Genomic DNA, 14,186 nt, shown 5'->3' on the forward strand with positions numbered 1-14,186 from the left:
AATCAGTCAAGTTTATGCCACAATCTCCCGAGGAGTGGACTTTCCAGCAAATTCACTCCAGTTTCAAACAGTCTAACTCGAAGACAAAGTACAAGAGTTACACCACCGACTCTATAGATCTCAGTTAGCATGCTAAACGTTAAAGTTCATGACTGCACAATTAGAAAAAGACTGAACAGCATGGCATGTTTGGAAGTGTCACCGAGAAAAAGCCGCTTCTCTCATGGCTGCACGGCTTTTGTTTGCAAACCTGCATCTGAATAAACCACAGGACCTCTGGAACAATGTCCCGTGGACAGATGAGACCAAAGTGGAGATGTTGGCCATAATGCACAGCATTATCAGCACAAATAGCTCAACTGTCAAAGCACAGCACAGGAGGGTTGATGATTCAGGCTTGTTTTGCAGCTACAGGTATAGGGCACTTTGTAGTCACTGAGTGGACTATGAATTCCTCTATATACCAAAGTATTTTAGAATCAAATGTGAGGCCATCTGTGAGACCGAAGCTTGGCCCAAATTGGGCCATGGAACAAACCCAAAGCATGAAAGGAAATCTACAGCTGAATAGATTAATCAAGGTGTTGCAATAATAGTCCAGTGAAAAAAAGTTTCCACAGGACTGTGTTTACTTTTGGTGTTGGCCAGCTCGTTTTATATTGAAACATAAAGGAACTATAAAAGAAAATACAGAAATACGAAATAACAGAAAAAAAACTTTATGAAAATCTAGACTTATTTTAAATGTATCTAGTGCATTAAATTTGATTTTTTATTTAGTCAGTAGTTCTTTTTTTTCCCCATTTTGGCACCTTTGGTCCTTGATTTTACACTTGTGTGATTCCCACAGTGACACTTGATTTATTCAGTGCATATTTCAAGGTTGCAAATCACCAAAGGCCCTGATATAAAACACACAGGCACTTTCATATTCCCACATTGAACCACTAACCCTTTAAATCATAAACCTGAAATTTATATGGGTTTGCAGTGACTGTGATAAAGTGCGACACTTCAGCCATCAATACGTCCTGCAGCAGCCCACGACACAGCGCAATGCAGACTTTCTTCACTTCTGAGAGCTGCTGATTCTACTCGTAACCCCACACCAGCGCAACCGAGGCAGGGCAGTTGGCTTTACCCATGAAATATTCATAGGAAGATGTTTTAAAAACACTTTGCATTTATTTAAAGTCACCCACTCTAAATAATGCATTGTGTGGTTTGACATTGGAGAAGGCCAAGGTTGGACAATGAAGGGTAAGTAAAAGGCAAGTGTGCTAAAACCTTTAGTACTCTTCTTTTCAATACGTGTTATTTGAACTTAATTATCATTATTCAAAGGCAGGCTCACAGGAGGGTAAAGGGGAACAAACAAACTCTGAAACTCAGTCAAACAGCAAGGAAAGAGGGGTACACAGCTTGCTGTTTAACCAAAGAGTGCAGAATTAAACTACATTTTTCCTAATGTGCATAACTGAGCTTTGTCACGCTTGTAGTCATTTATAAATCAGACATATGGAACAAATCGTTAGCAAGTTGTTAAGGCAGTCGCTGCTGTAGCAGCGACTAAATCAAACACATATGTCTGTAGTCAGTGATCACTGCCACTTGGAATTAGGACGGCTGATATTTGCTGCTCAACAATTATCTGAAGTTAACTAAACTCCAGTCTCTTAGCACACAACGCCCCCTGGTGACCACAGATAGAAAACACCATCACGATCTGCATTAGAAGTTGTTGGGGGTTTTTATTATAAAAAGCAACAAATCATTGTTGTACAAAAAGTCAGTAGAGAACACATTGTGGTAATGTGCAGGGGTTTGTATTATGCCTCTAAGCAGACAGTGATAGTGTTATTTAATCAGTAGTTCCTGGCGTCACATTATTATTTGAATAGGTTAAACAACACTTAACAAATTCAGTCTTACTACATTGAACAGAAAAGCTTTGAAGACTAGTTTAACACTTTGCTGTCATTATTTCACATTCTGTCTGTAACGTACTTCATTCCATGATGAAACACGTTTCACTACCTGGCATATTCTGGATTCAGGGATGTTAATTCATACATTTCATATGCATGTTCATATTTATGTACTTGTATTTAGCTTAGCTGAACCTCCTGTTTTTGACATACAACTGTCGAACATTATCTTTCATACAAAGAGTCTGGTTGAGCTTTAACATTCAAATCCCTGATCAACAGAGAGAATACTCTGAAATTTCACTTCTGAATGGCTCCGTTTCCATTTGCAGGACTTTTAACAGTTCGTGGAGTCTTTGTGTTTCCTTTCACTTTCTCTACCTTGTCTTTTTTAACCTCCTCCTTCTTTGACGCCGCTGCAGTCACCTCGTCCTCCCCCTCGTTTTCCGGCTTGGTGTTGACCTTCCTCAGCTTGTGTTTTCCTTTGATGGGAGTGGAAAAAGTCAGCGAAGACTTGATGAAGTCCAGAGGGAAGATGCCCACGTCTCCATCAAAGCGGTTCTTGGTCACTTGCAGGGATCTGCGGCCGGGACACGTCACCAGCTTCTTTTCCTGCAGTATGAGGACGTTGTCGGCCTCTTGGCTGGCCTGGAAGGAGTTAAAAGTCAAGACGTGTCTTACTTAAATTGGAAAACTGCAGATTTGTGAAGACAGCAATCATATATGCATTTTTATTGAAACAGCAAGTCAAGAGATGTGCTTATTTATTAAAATGTTTTAGATATTGATTTAAAAAAAATCAAAATAGAATGATACCCATGCTATTTTGATGAGTATGAACAAAATTATTATTACTCTCACAATAATAACCTATCGATGCAGTGATTCTATTTTGGGCCTTTTAGTTCTCCTGTTAAAATATTTAAATTTGCGAATGCCAGATAGGGGAAATACCCACAAAAAGGGCACATTTGAAGCTGACCAGGTCACTGGTGACTATGTTAAGAGGATAATTGAACATTGTACATTAAATATGCAGTATCTGTCTGCCAACAATTTGTAATTTTCAACTGTTCCTTCAGTATTTTCTACCAGACTGAACTGAAGCTTTCGCTGCCTTACCTTAGCAGAACCAAAGATTGATGCCGTTTGCAGTTCTCGGTCATCCTCCTCTTTCCTCGGATGAATGATCAGGGTGACATGACAGGAGCTGTTAGTGGCAAACTTCCTGAAAACCCCGATAATGTGGTCCTGGACTGCAAACCTGAGTTACATGAGAACATTGTATTTCCATACAGCATTAACACACCAATAACAGCACTAACATGACATCATCACACACCAGATAAACAACATTTTTTATCTTACTTGTCTACTGAGAGGTGTTCTTGTCCCATCATGAACTGCAGATTATCAATGACAACATGGTTGATATCATAGAGGTAGACAGCATGTTGCATTGTGTCCAGCACTGTCCTGTAGGCAAAATTGGACAGGAGTCAGAGGGTCTTAGACCATGTCCACACTAATATGTTTTCGTTTGAAAACATATCTTTTTCTCTCCGTTTTGGCCTTCTGTCCACACTGAGATGGTGTTTTCGGTCAAGGAAAACTGAGCTTTTTGAAAATGCTCACCAAAGCGTATACATTGGAAAGGCAGTGTAGACTGCATAAACAGAGACTTTCGGAAACGATGACGCATTTTAGTCATATGATGCAGTCATGTAACCAATTAAACTAAGATAGCGGAGGGCATTATACAGCAGTTATTTTGTTTGCTCTCAATTTTGACAGCCCTATTAAAGATTAATATGAGTTTGTACATGCTCCAGATAGCTTTTCTTCAAATTCTTTAATTCTCACTCGCTTTTGCAACTTTGTACTTTTGTGTTACTTGCAGCAACAACTCCACTTCATTGTTAGTCCATTTAAAAAACTCGGTACTTTTCCTCGTCATTTTGCCGCGACGTTTCAGAGAGCCGGAAAGTAAAAAAACGGCAGACAGAAATAACGCAGATCGAATCGTCTTACGTTTCACACATGCGCAATACAGGAATGTAAGCATTTCAGTCGTTTCAGTGTGGATGAACAACTGTTCTCAAACGATTGAAAACGATAGTGTGGACGTGGATCATTTTTAGACGAAAACGCAGTTTTCAAATTTATCCGGATTAATGTAGACGTAGTCATATACTGACTGAGCAACCACACTCCAACAAGAAGTGATCAAACTATCAAGATTATGTTCAAAAACAAAGCAAACCTCTTCAATAAAAGAACTTAATGGATCCCTGAAGTACTAATAAGACTTACTTGATGTTCTGCTGCCCGTGGAAAGTCATGAAGTAAAGCGGCAGCTCTTCAAACTTGTCTGCCCAGAAATCATACTGTTCCAGGTTCTCCTCCAGCCTCTGCATGGCGAACTGTGTCAGCATGATCTTGGCTAGACGGACGTTGTTGATCTCAAAGCTGCCCCACAAAGTGTTGACACCCTGCATGCAAAGGTCCAGGGCCAACTCACTGATAAAGGTGGTTTTCCCACTTCCAGTAGGACCTGGTGAAGAAACATCATGATTGCGTACTGGGTTAATAAAGCTAGTACTTGTACTTTATATTAAAACTGGTAAACTAAAAAGCCATCATACTTCAGGACACTTTAGTGAAAAGTAAAAACTTGGCCAGCTGTGTGTTTTACATCCTGTTCCTTTGAAGAAAGTACGCGGTTTGATTTTTTTATCAAACATTGTGGCTGAATTTAAGTCAGCCTATCTCCCGTTCAAGGTCCTTGAGCAGTGCTGCATGACTTCCACAGCTTTTTAGCATTCATTCAACTAAGTAATGCAGTGGGTCTTCTTCAGTGTCATAACAGTGATGATTCAATTTAAATTTCATTCACTGAGTTAATGCAAAGCAATCATAGTGGCACACAATGGGACACCTCTCAAAGGTCTTGGGACACCAGGAAGTGGATTTTTTATTCACATGTTTGAAGTTCCATGATGAAATTGCAGATATAAAGAAGCATGTTGGGACTTTCACTGACTGATCCAAAAATAGCCACAATGCTGGAGAAGTCAGAAAAGGGAAAAACAGGAGCAGTTTTGAAAGTGCTGCAGCACTGACAAATGAGACCATCTTGAAGAAGATATCATCCAAACTTCAATCAGGTATGGTTTTTGTTTTGTTGTTCAGTTGTGAAACTCGATCACAACTCAGGGCTTGAATGCAGAACAATAAAAGACTGAATTTAAATCTGCTTGCTTACAAATTGGCTTTGATATTTGGCTACCTAGAAGTGGTGGAAGAAAGATCCATTATCCACAGAGATATTGATTACCACAGAATTCCTGTTTTATGGTGCTATGAGTTTTGTTTGTATCACTTTTAAAAAGGGAAGAAATTACTTAATTTTGGTTATGATTTCTTGGGATTTAAAAAAAAAACCAACTAATTAGTTCCTGAGTCGTAAAACATCATTATTAGTAACACAGTACCTGTAAAAACAGTCAGCTCTCCCTTGCGGTGTCCCTTCAAAATCCTGTTGAGCTCAGAAAACCTCGTCCACTTCACTCCAGCCACCTGATCTGTGTTGACGAGCTCCCCATAAACGTCCTCTCTGAGCTGCTTGAAGGACACTATGGACTTATGGGCCGCTGGGATCGAGGCTTTAATGATGTTGCTTAAGTTTTTACCTCGGGCCAGAGCCTCCACCGCACACGGCCGGTACTCACCGGGCCGCACAAGGGAGCAACGCCTGATGCCCAGCTTGCGAGAAAAGCTCTTTGACGCCTCCCAGGAGCGAATGTCTCCCCCCAGCCACAGAGTCACCCGCTTGAACTGCTCCAGGTAGGGCAGCAGGATTGGAGGAAGGCAGCTGACCCCACGAGGAAGAGCAACACTCGGGAGTCCTGTGGCCTGACTCACAGCCATCGTGTCAAACTCGTGACCCGTCACCACCACCTCCGAGTCCAGACGTCCCACAAGAGGGAGGCCAAACAAGTTGTAATAGGAGTTAGACTTTGGGACTGTGGCTTCATTATATGTGACTTTGTCAGTTTCTGTTCTTTGAGCTGATAGGAGCTTGACCCCTTTTAAAGAGGAATCAGGTCCACCAAACCAGGGGAAAACCAGGCTTTTGGTTGGCTTGAATAATCTCACTCCAAACTTCTTGAGGGTTGCATTGGAGATCTTTGTGATCTGAAACAAAACACTGACAAATATTACTGCGCCAGATGACACTGTAAAGGAAAAGGTAAGATCTTGTACATACACCACCATATTTAACAAAATAAATATGTATATATGTTTAAAGTGACTTTACATTCAGGTACTAGCAGTCTCAGAGGATGAGAATGGTTGTGTATGTGCACATATGTTTGTCACAGAGCTGAGGATGTGTGTGTGTGTGTGTTAGTTGTTGCCGATCTTTGTAATCAGTGCAGGGAGATGTGTGGTGAGGGCAACAGCTCTGGGGAAGCTGTTCATGAGCTGCTCGTGTCAACTTTTGAATTAAGAATCACAAATAACACAGAATAATACCTGGAACATGGTTTTAATCAGCTGAGCTTCATCCTCTGGGAGGTCAGTGAGTGGCACAGAGGTGGACCAGATCCTCTGCACCTCTCTCAGCTCCCTCTCTCTCTCCTCCTGCTCCTCCACACTCTCCGGATACCCCAGCAGCACATTAGGGTTAAGAGACTCTTCCTCGTCCTTCTGCATCACCTCCAAACAGTCCTGGAGGTCCTCCCAGCTCCCCTCCACCAGCGTGTCCTTGCACAGAAACTGTCCCGTGGTTTTGTCAATGAACAGGGAGAAGACCTCCTTCCTGGTTGACAAATCCACAAAGATGCTGGGAATGTGGAGGCAGCTGTAGCCATCGTGGAAGGGAATCTCTTTGGAGCGTAGATACTGTTTGATGTCTGTGACTGTGACTGGGGTCACAGGGAACTCTAAAGTAGATTTGGTGTCTTTTTTATAACCTCTGGTCCCAGTGTGTGTCAGGAAGTAGCCTGTACCCCAAGGTATTGGAAATGGCCTGTGAAGCAGCCTCTTTGGTAGAAGTCTCAAAAATGGAGATGTAAGACATCCTTGGAGGAGAAACCTTGGGGCTCCCACCTGCAAGAGACAGGTGGAGCTCCTCAGCAGCAAGCCTCTCCACATTGGTTATGTGGTCAGCACGTTGAATCTGCAAAAAGACACCAAGACATGAGGAAACCAGCAGCCTAATATAGGAAAAGCACAGCAAAGTTTTGGGGTGACCTAGACAGTCAAAGTAAGGAGAGGCAGCGAGGCAGAAAACCGTTATTTTCTTGTCAAACGGAGACATACCGAACATGAAAATTACCATGGAGGCGTATGAAAGCATCACTCAAAAGTTAGTGACGTTTAATAAAACATGAGGCCGAAAAAGAACAACTTACAGTCTCTGATATCTGTCCTCCTCTCCTCCCATGCTCCACTCTAACCCGGGCTTTTCGGTGCGTTTCCAAAACAAGTCCGTGTGAACTATACGGAAGACTAGATATTCGGAAAGCTGGACTAACACATATTTACCTTTTAAATTATACTTAACGTGATCATTTTTATAGTAGAAAATAAATGTAATGGTTTGAAGTTTAATTTGTCAACGAAAGAAGTCTTCTTCTAGAAGGTATCTTTTTTTGTTAACCGGTATGTCAGCTATGCGTTTCACTCCGGAACTTGTTACTGACGGACAGCGCTGTGTACATGCCCGTCAGGTTGTCCTCTGAGAGCCTTGTTACCGTTTAGTGTGTTTGACTGTGTTATTTTTGTGCAGCAGTAGAAAAAGAGCAGATTAACGATGACTTCCAGAGGGACACCGAGTCGTTTCTTGAGAAGTGTCCTTCAAAATGGCGTCGGTCGGTACGTTTGCCAGCTAAAACGAATCTCCATCGTCTTCTCCAAAAAGGCTCAGAGTTCGCTGGGAGTCAGGTAAAAGAAGTCTTTGATAGTTTATGTAGACAGTTCCTCTCAGTCACGGCCTTGAAATAATCTAAGAGATTACTTGGTTTCCTGATTAGTACACGGTTTATTGATTTAGATCTTGTAATTATTCTTAAATTGGATCCCAGTCCATTATGTTGAGGTCAGTCTTGTACCTCATTATTTTCATTAATCAGCCGTCTTTCCCGATGGAGGAATCCAAAAGATGCTGTAAGCCAACAGCAGGTTAAAAATCTATTTGTCATAACGTCATAGCATACAACATGCTCATCTGCCGCTTCATTAGGAACACCCTTTCAGCTACTCGTTAATGCAAATATCTAATGAGCAAATCACAATGGCAGCAACTGAACACATGTAGACATGACCAAAGACCAGATGAAGTCCAAACGAGCATCAGATTTTTGAAGAAAGTTGAAGATGCAGAAGAGCATCTATGAACGCACAGCACGTTAAACCTTGGAGCAGATGGGCTACAGCAGCAGAAGACACCTGATGTCTCTCCTTTCAGCTGAGAACATGAAACTGAACCTACACCAAAGCTGGACAATAGAAAATTGGAAATGATGCAACATTCAAATGGAAGGGTCAGAATTTGGTGTAAACTACATGAAATCATGAATTGTAGCTCAGGAGGCAGAGCGGGTCACCAACTGATCAGAAAGTTGGTGTTTTGATGTCCGGCTCCTCCGGTCTACATAGCGAAGTATCCTTGAGCAAGATAATGAACCCCAAGTCGCCTTCTGATGTCATGTCACAGAGCTGAAATCCTCTCAATATGATTTCATTAACATGACAGTGAATTTATTGTACTCACATGGTCTCCACAGTCACTGGATCTCAATCTAATAGAGCATCTTTAGTAGCAGGAGCAGTAGGTTTGCAACAAGGATGTACAACAAACAGATCTGCAGCAATTATGTGATGATATCATGTAAATATGCACCAAAATCTCTGAGGAATGTTTCCAGCACCTTGTTGAATCTATGTCACAAAGAATAATGCCAGTTCTGAGGGCAAAAGGGGGTCAAACCCAGTACTGACAAGGTGTAACTGATAGAGTATTTTAGAAATCGCCCAAAAATGTGCAGTTAAGCAGGATTTTTGCAGTTCCTATTATAGCATGTAGGCTCAAATGCACTACCTGCTTCTGTAACACACAATCAGAAAGCCAGATGATCATCACATTCCTGTGATATGGATTCCGGGATCATGAATAGTAGAAGAATCTTTTAGCACTGGCAGTAGATGTTGACAGACATCACCAACAGCCCTTTATTGTTCAAACGCCACATCATGATGCTAGAAGCAGTTACATTTGCAGACTCTCAGCAGAATTTTTCACTGCTCAGAATAGTTTCTGACTTCATGACTGAATGTTCTGTGACTTCAGTAGCCTAAAGATAAAAATAATGTTTCTGTTGATTCATTTTAAGCTGTTTATCTGCTTGCTAACACACAAAATAGGCCAAATTCTGTGCATTTGCATTATAATAGTGAAAGGGTCCAGCTTCACATTACCAATTAAAACATCCAAGGATGGAGTCTGTGGTCTTCTAAAATTGTATTTTAAAGAAAATGTTTTTTAAAAATTCATATCTGAAAATTGCAGGGTGATGTCTGTCATCTGGAAAGATTTTTTTCCCCCAAGTTTGTTTTATTATCAGTTATTTAACTGTTCATTTCTTTTTGAAATGAAAAGTAGCACAAAGCATAAAATTAAATTATATGATTGTCATTTAATTTTCCACTTTATACAGCTGCGCTCAGACTGTGTGGTTTAAACAAATGTATAATAATTTATTAACCAGTAATGAAAATAATCGTCAGGTATGGCTCAAAAAACAAACAAAAAACTCTGTCACCCTTACCAAACTGTAATACAGTTATTCTGCTTTTTCAGGGATTTTATCGAGGAGGGAGTTGTGGATTATGCCAACAAGAACCCTGGAACTGTCGTCTATGTGTCTCCGCAGCCCTGCAGGGTACCAAAAATAGTTGCAGAATACTGTAAGTGCCCACAGCTCTGTTCGAATCAGACCTGAATAAATTTACTGAAACAATGGTGAAGCAGAGTGACAGTGAGATTTCTGAATATAAATCATTTGTTGATGTAGATATAAAGTAAAGCGAGAAGGAGTTAAGATTGCAAGCTTCTGTTAAGGAATTTAAAGGTAATGAAATTATAATAGAGAGCAACTGAATGTTTATTAGAACATTTATTATATTCCACTCACTAGACTCTGAACTGAGTAATCAATAAAGTATACTGAATAAAAAGATGAGTACCAAAATGAATGGTAATCACGTAGGAATTTAGTCATGTCTCTCTAGAGATGGTAAGCTTTCAAATGCTTCCAATCTAACCATCACAGATGTGCCTGACTAAAATAAGATGAGATAAGACTTAATTGATTCCATGCTGGGGATATTTACTCTCCTTGGAGAAAATACTCCTCTTCTTTCATGCCTGTACTGTCATTTGTTATGTAGAAAAATAAAGAGAAATAAGTGGATGAAAGTATGTTTGTTTGGATAGTTCAAAGAGCAAACACATTGGGTTGGTGCTGAGAGTGTTTCTGATGCTGAGGTTATGGTCATGCTGTAATCTCTTGCAAACTACCTCCACTGCTTCAGAGACTGGAACAAGTGAAGAGAGATGTAACATCATATGAGACTGCTGTTTCAGCAGCCTCCATAATGACATCTCTCACCTTCTCAACAAAATCCAAAGTGTTCTGGATGTGGTGTTTAGAGCTGCCCACCAATAGGTTGATGATTGAAACCAGCAACTTGTTGATGTTATAGGTGACCGAGTTGATCATACAGACAGTTGGTCTTACAGGTGCACCCTGTTTATGTATCTTCTGTAAACCATACAGACTTGGTTTAGATTCTCCTGGGTATAACCTGTGGTATGAGGTTTGCTCAATAACGATGTCTTGCTCTAACTGTTCCAGACAGTCTATCACCCTGTAACAACTACCTGGTTCTCATTTCAGGGGCTCATAAGTATTTTTGTCACTGTGCAGCGACAAAATTTTCTCATGATAGTCTTTCTGGTTTAGCAAAAGCGTGCACCTACCCTTGTCTGCCGGAAGGATGATAATGTTGTTATTACTAAGCGATGTGAGTGCTTTCCTCTCCCCCATGTTGATGTTGGATGCTGAGGACTTTGCATTGCTGAGACAGGCCAAAACTTTCGTCCCTAGTTGCTGCTTCCACATCTGCAATGTTAATGTTTTGAATTGCTGTTTCTGTAGCTGTGATCAATTCGACTAGCGGGATTTGTCTCGGCTTTGCAGCAAAGTTTAACCCTGCAAGGATGTTTTTTACTGTTTGGGTGAGTTTTCTGTCAGGCAAATGTTTCCCCTGCTTTCCACATCCTCGGTGTGGCATCCTTCTCTCTTCTGGCTGTTGAGGAAACTCCATATTTGGCTATGCAGATGTACTGTTTATAAGGTTGGGGTAACCTGCAGTCAGCTGAGACTGAAGAAGTCACTTGGATGGGGATGAAATGTTTGTCCCACTGAAAACACTACGTCCAGAAAAAAAAGAATCATCTTTTCAGGATTTCCTTACCTGTATGATTGAGCATGCATCAAGGCATATTTTCTAACATTTCTTTCATATTATCTGAAAACTCCGTAAATCAGGTTCTTCATATTTTTAGGGTAAATATCTGGTACTGTGGCTTTGTCAGTAAGGACACTTATAGAATGATGGATGCTTGAAATCTCTAAAATATTTGGATCCTGGATCTCTGACAGCAAATTTGGAGGCATTGTAGAAATGAGATTTGCAGATAGGGAACTGATATTTTATTTCCAGCTTCTCATATAGAAGGCATGCTTTGAAGGCATCTTTAACCCTGTCACGCCAAGTGTATCATATTTGATGAATTAATAATTTAGACTTCTTCATCAGCAAATATGAAACAAATTAAAAGTCACATATGCAAATTAATATTTCATTTCATTTTTCAACATTTTGTCAGAAGATTTAATGAACACTCCATTTTCAAAAAGCTTGAGTATGGATAAGGTAGATTTTTCATCCAACTTCACTGTTACAATACTAAGCTATGACACCATGTGCCAAATCCAAATGAACATTTTTAGAAACAGACAGTTTGTGTTAATGTTATATCCAAACTTTGTTGTTCTGTCTCATTTTTAACTAACTTAATAAGAAGCATGAAACGTAAACTGCCATAAAGCAGTCTTAGATACTGTAGGGGGCAGTATAACATAGGTAGAAGGTATTGTTGTTAATGTTATAGGTGTCCTCTTAAAAGTCACATATATTTTCCTTTTTTGCAGTAAATGGCAACGTGAGGGAAGAAACCATCACAAGCAAAACGTCTCAACAGATATCCGAGCTTTTGACTAAGCTGACCAATCAGTCCGGTCTGGAAATCATCCGCATCCGCAAACCCTTCCACACAGACAGTCCCAGCATCCAGGGCCTGTGGCACCCTTTCACCAACCGGCCCCCGTCTATTGGCCCCATAAGGCCAACGAAAGGACTAACGAAAGAAAATGTTTAACTTCCATTTGTATTTTTTGCAGTTTAAATTAAATCACTGGTGAATAACAGTTTCTACATTGGCGTCCTTTTGATTTTTTTTTCCTGGATAATACCACACTGTTGTCTGATTATTATTTTTTTTAACCATCTCCTTCTGTTTGCAGCAGAGCCCACTTGAAGGAAAAATGCTCACAGTTCCAGCTCTAAATGCCACATTTGAATAGACTTTAAATGGATCCACCAGAGCTTTGTGAGCGGGCATACTAAAGAGCAGATAACTGTTTTTAAATCTCAAGGTTATTTGAAGATTTGTGTAATAAGTGCCGCAGATGGAACTTTGAAATAAAAAAAAACAAAAACAACAACTTTCAGATGTTGATGTTTAAATATAGATTTTCTTTAGAGGTGGGTTTCAGCACATCGAGAGAAGAAGTAGCACAGCCGTTGTGCTGTCTGCATCGCTCAGTGTAAAAACTTAAGAAGAATTAAATGTTTTTTAAGTTGTACTCCAGGGTGAATGTAAATGTTTTCACGGCTTAATACTGACAAGATTTGAAGGTGTCCTTAAATATCCCACAGCTTAAATGAACATGACAGATGGTTGTGTGATGGCCTGAGGGACAGCCTTTAACCTTCAGTGTGAGCTGTCCTCTGTAACAGGAACAGAAAACTTAACACTCATCCAGCGGGTGATTTGTTCAAATTCAACAAGGCGTTGAATTTTGGCACAAATACTGGTTGCTTTCTTTGCAGTTCTTCTACTGAATTCATCATTTTTGACTGCAAAAGGCATTCAGGGTTCACCCCCAGTGTTGCTCTCCAAAAAACAAATACAACCAAGTGGAAACCATCGGACGAATACAAATAAGAGTCTTCGCATGAAGCCAACGTGAAGAGTGCAGCAGCGAATGGTATACTTTATAACCCCGGCCACAGGAAATGGTTAGGCAATGTGACTGTTTATGTGGAGCAGGAGAGTGACATGACTGCAAAGGATGCTGATGAGATGCAGGAAGATGCTGCTGTTCATTTCACTCACTTTCTCCCACGTATCTTTTCTAATTAGCATTCCAGTGTTAAATTAGACTCAGACACGGAGGCTGCACTTGGAATAAAAGTGTCTAACTTTAAATCTCCAAACTTTTTATCAGTAAATTTCAGATTTAAAAAGGGGCATTGCCTGTTTTGTAGAATAAAGTCTTCATTTATCCAAAACAGATAAATGTATTCCGCCGTTCCCAAGTTCGGCCAGTTTTAAGATTCCAAACCCCGTTATCAACCCATCCAAGCTTTTAATCATCACATGAGTATAAGATGAAGCATTTCTTTCTTTGTGCTTCCACTGATCTCTGGTCAGTTAGCTTGATGAGGTTGAGTGTCCAGCTTCATTTCCAGCATCTGAAAGGCACTGCTATATTTGGGGGGGGGGGGTGTTCTTCTGCTTTTAATTATTTCTGGATAAAAATGACCTCTTAAGTATATTTAAGTAATTTTGAACCCAATAGCTTTTTTTCTCAAGGCAATGGGCCACCATCTCCAGCCATGCCACTCTCTTCTTCACCTCTCCAGTGCTCTGTCTGTTGCTTGGTATGGTCGACCTCGGGTATTTAAATGCATCTAACTTCAGGATCTCTATTCCTTGCATCTTCAGTGTTCACCTGTCTCTCTCTCATTCACACCCTCTCACTACATATCTGGTTATTTTTGTTGTGGTCCTGGTCTAGATCAGCAAATGGCAGAAACATTTATGTTGTGGGTTTATTT

At 40.4% G+C, this 14,186-nt stretch overlaps 2 protein-coding genes across 3 annotated transcripts; one reads left to right on the top strand and one right to left on the bottom strand.

Moving 5' to 3' along the window:
• Positions 1 to 1,229: 1,229 nt before the first annotated feature.
• On the bottom strand, positions 1,230 to 7,416 carry twnk (twinkle mtDNA helicase). Of its 2 annotated transcripts, none has more exons than XM_063481932.1 (7): positions 7,349 to 7,416; positions 6,468 to 7,113; positions 5,423 to 6,125; positions 4,242 to 4,482; positions 3,297 to 3,404; positions 3,051 to 3,192; positions 1,230 to 2,576 (listed from the first exon to the last, which is right to left on the bottom strand). In XM_063481932.1, the coding sequence occupies exons 2-7, from the start codon at positions 7,086 to 7,088 to the stop codon at positions 2,229 to 2,231; spliced, it is 2,163 nt and encodes a 720-aa protein (XP_063338002.1). In that variant the 5' UTR covers positions 7,089 to 7,113; positions 7,349 to 7,416; the 3' UTR covers positions 1,230 to 2,228. The 2 variants fall into 2 exon arrangements, with proteins under 2 accessions (XP_063338002.1, XP_063338001.1); XM_063481931.1 differs by lacking the exon at positions 7,349 to 7,416 and adding an exon at positions 7,257 to 7,309.
• Positions 7,417 to 7,640: 224 nt separating this feature from the next.
• On the top strand, positions 7,641 to 12,765 carry mrpl43 (mitochondrial ribosomal protein L43). The gene is made up of 3 exons (XM_063482651.1): positions 7,641 to 7,880; positions 9,796 to 9,902; positions 12,215 to 12,765. The coding sequence occupies exons 1-3, from the start codon at positions 7,750 to 7,752 to the stop codon at positions 12,439 to 12,441; spliced, it is 465 nt and encodes a 154-aa protein (XP_063338721.1). The 5' UTR covers positions 7,641 to 7,749; the 3' UTR covers positions 12,442 to 12,765.
• The last annotated feature ends 1,421 nt before the right edge of the window (positions 12,766 to 14,186 follow it).

The sequence above is a fragment of the Pelmatolapia mariae genome, linkage group LG8 (assembly GCF_036321145.2).
Source record: "Pelmatolapia mariae isolate MD_Pm_ZW linkage group LG8, Pm_UMD_F_2, whole genome shotgun sequence".
NCBI classification, from domain to species: Eukaryota; Metazoa; Chordata; class Actinopteri; order Cichliformes; family Cichlidae; genus Pelmatolapia; species Pelmatolapia mariae.

Excerpts from the sequence above, each read along its gene's own strand:
- twnk (XM_063481932.1), bottom strand. The coding sequence starts at position 7,088 with ATGTGGAGAGGCTTGCTGCTGAGGAGCTCCACCTGTCTCTTGCAGGTG. Across the intron at positions 4,483-5,422 it reads AGAGCTGACTGTTTTTACAG|GTCCTACTGGAAGTGGGAAA; the intron begins GTACTGTGTTAC and ends TTTCTTCACCAG. Across the intron at positions 2,577-3,050 it reads CAATCTTTGGTTCTGCTAAG|GCCAGCCAAGAGGCCGACAA; the intron begins GTAAGGCAGCGA and ends AACTCCTTCCAG.
- mrpl43 (XM_063482651.1), top strand. The coding sequence starts at position 7,750 with ATGACTTCCAGAGGGACACCGAGTCGTTTCTTGAGAAGTGTCCTTCAA. Across the intron at positions 7,881-9,795 it reads CAGAGTTCGCTGGGAGTCAG|GGATTTTATCGAGGAGGGAG; the intron begins GTAAAAGAAGTC and ends CTGCTTTTTCAG. Across the intron at positions 9,903-12,214 it reads AAAAATAGTTGCAGAATACT|TAAATGGCAACGTGAGGGAA; the intron begins GTAAGTGCCCAC and ends CCTTTTTTGCAG.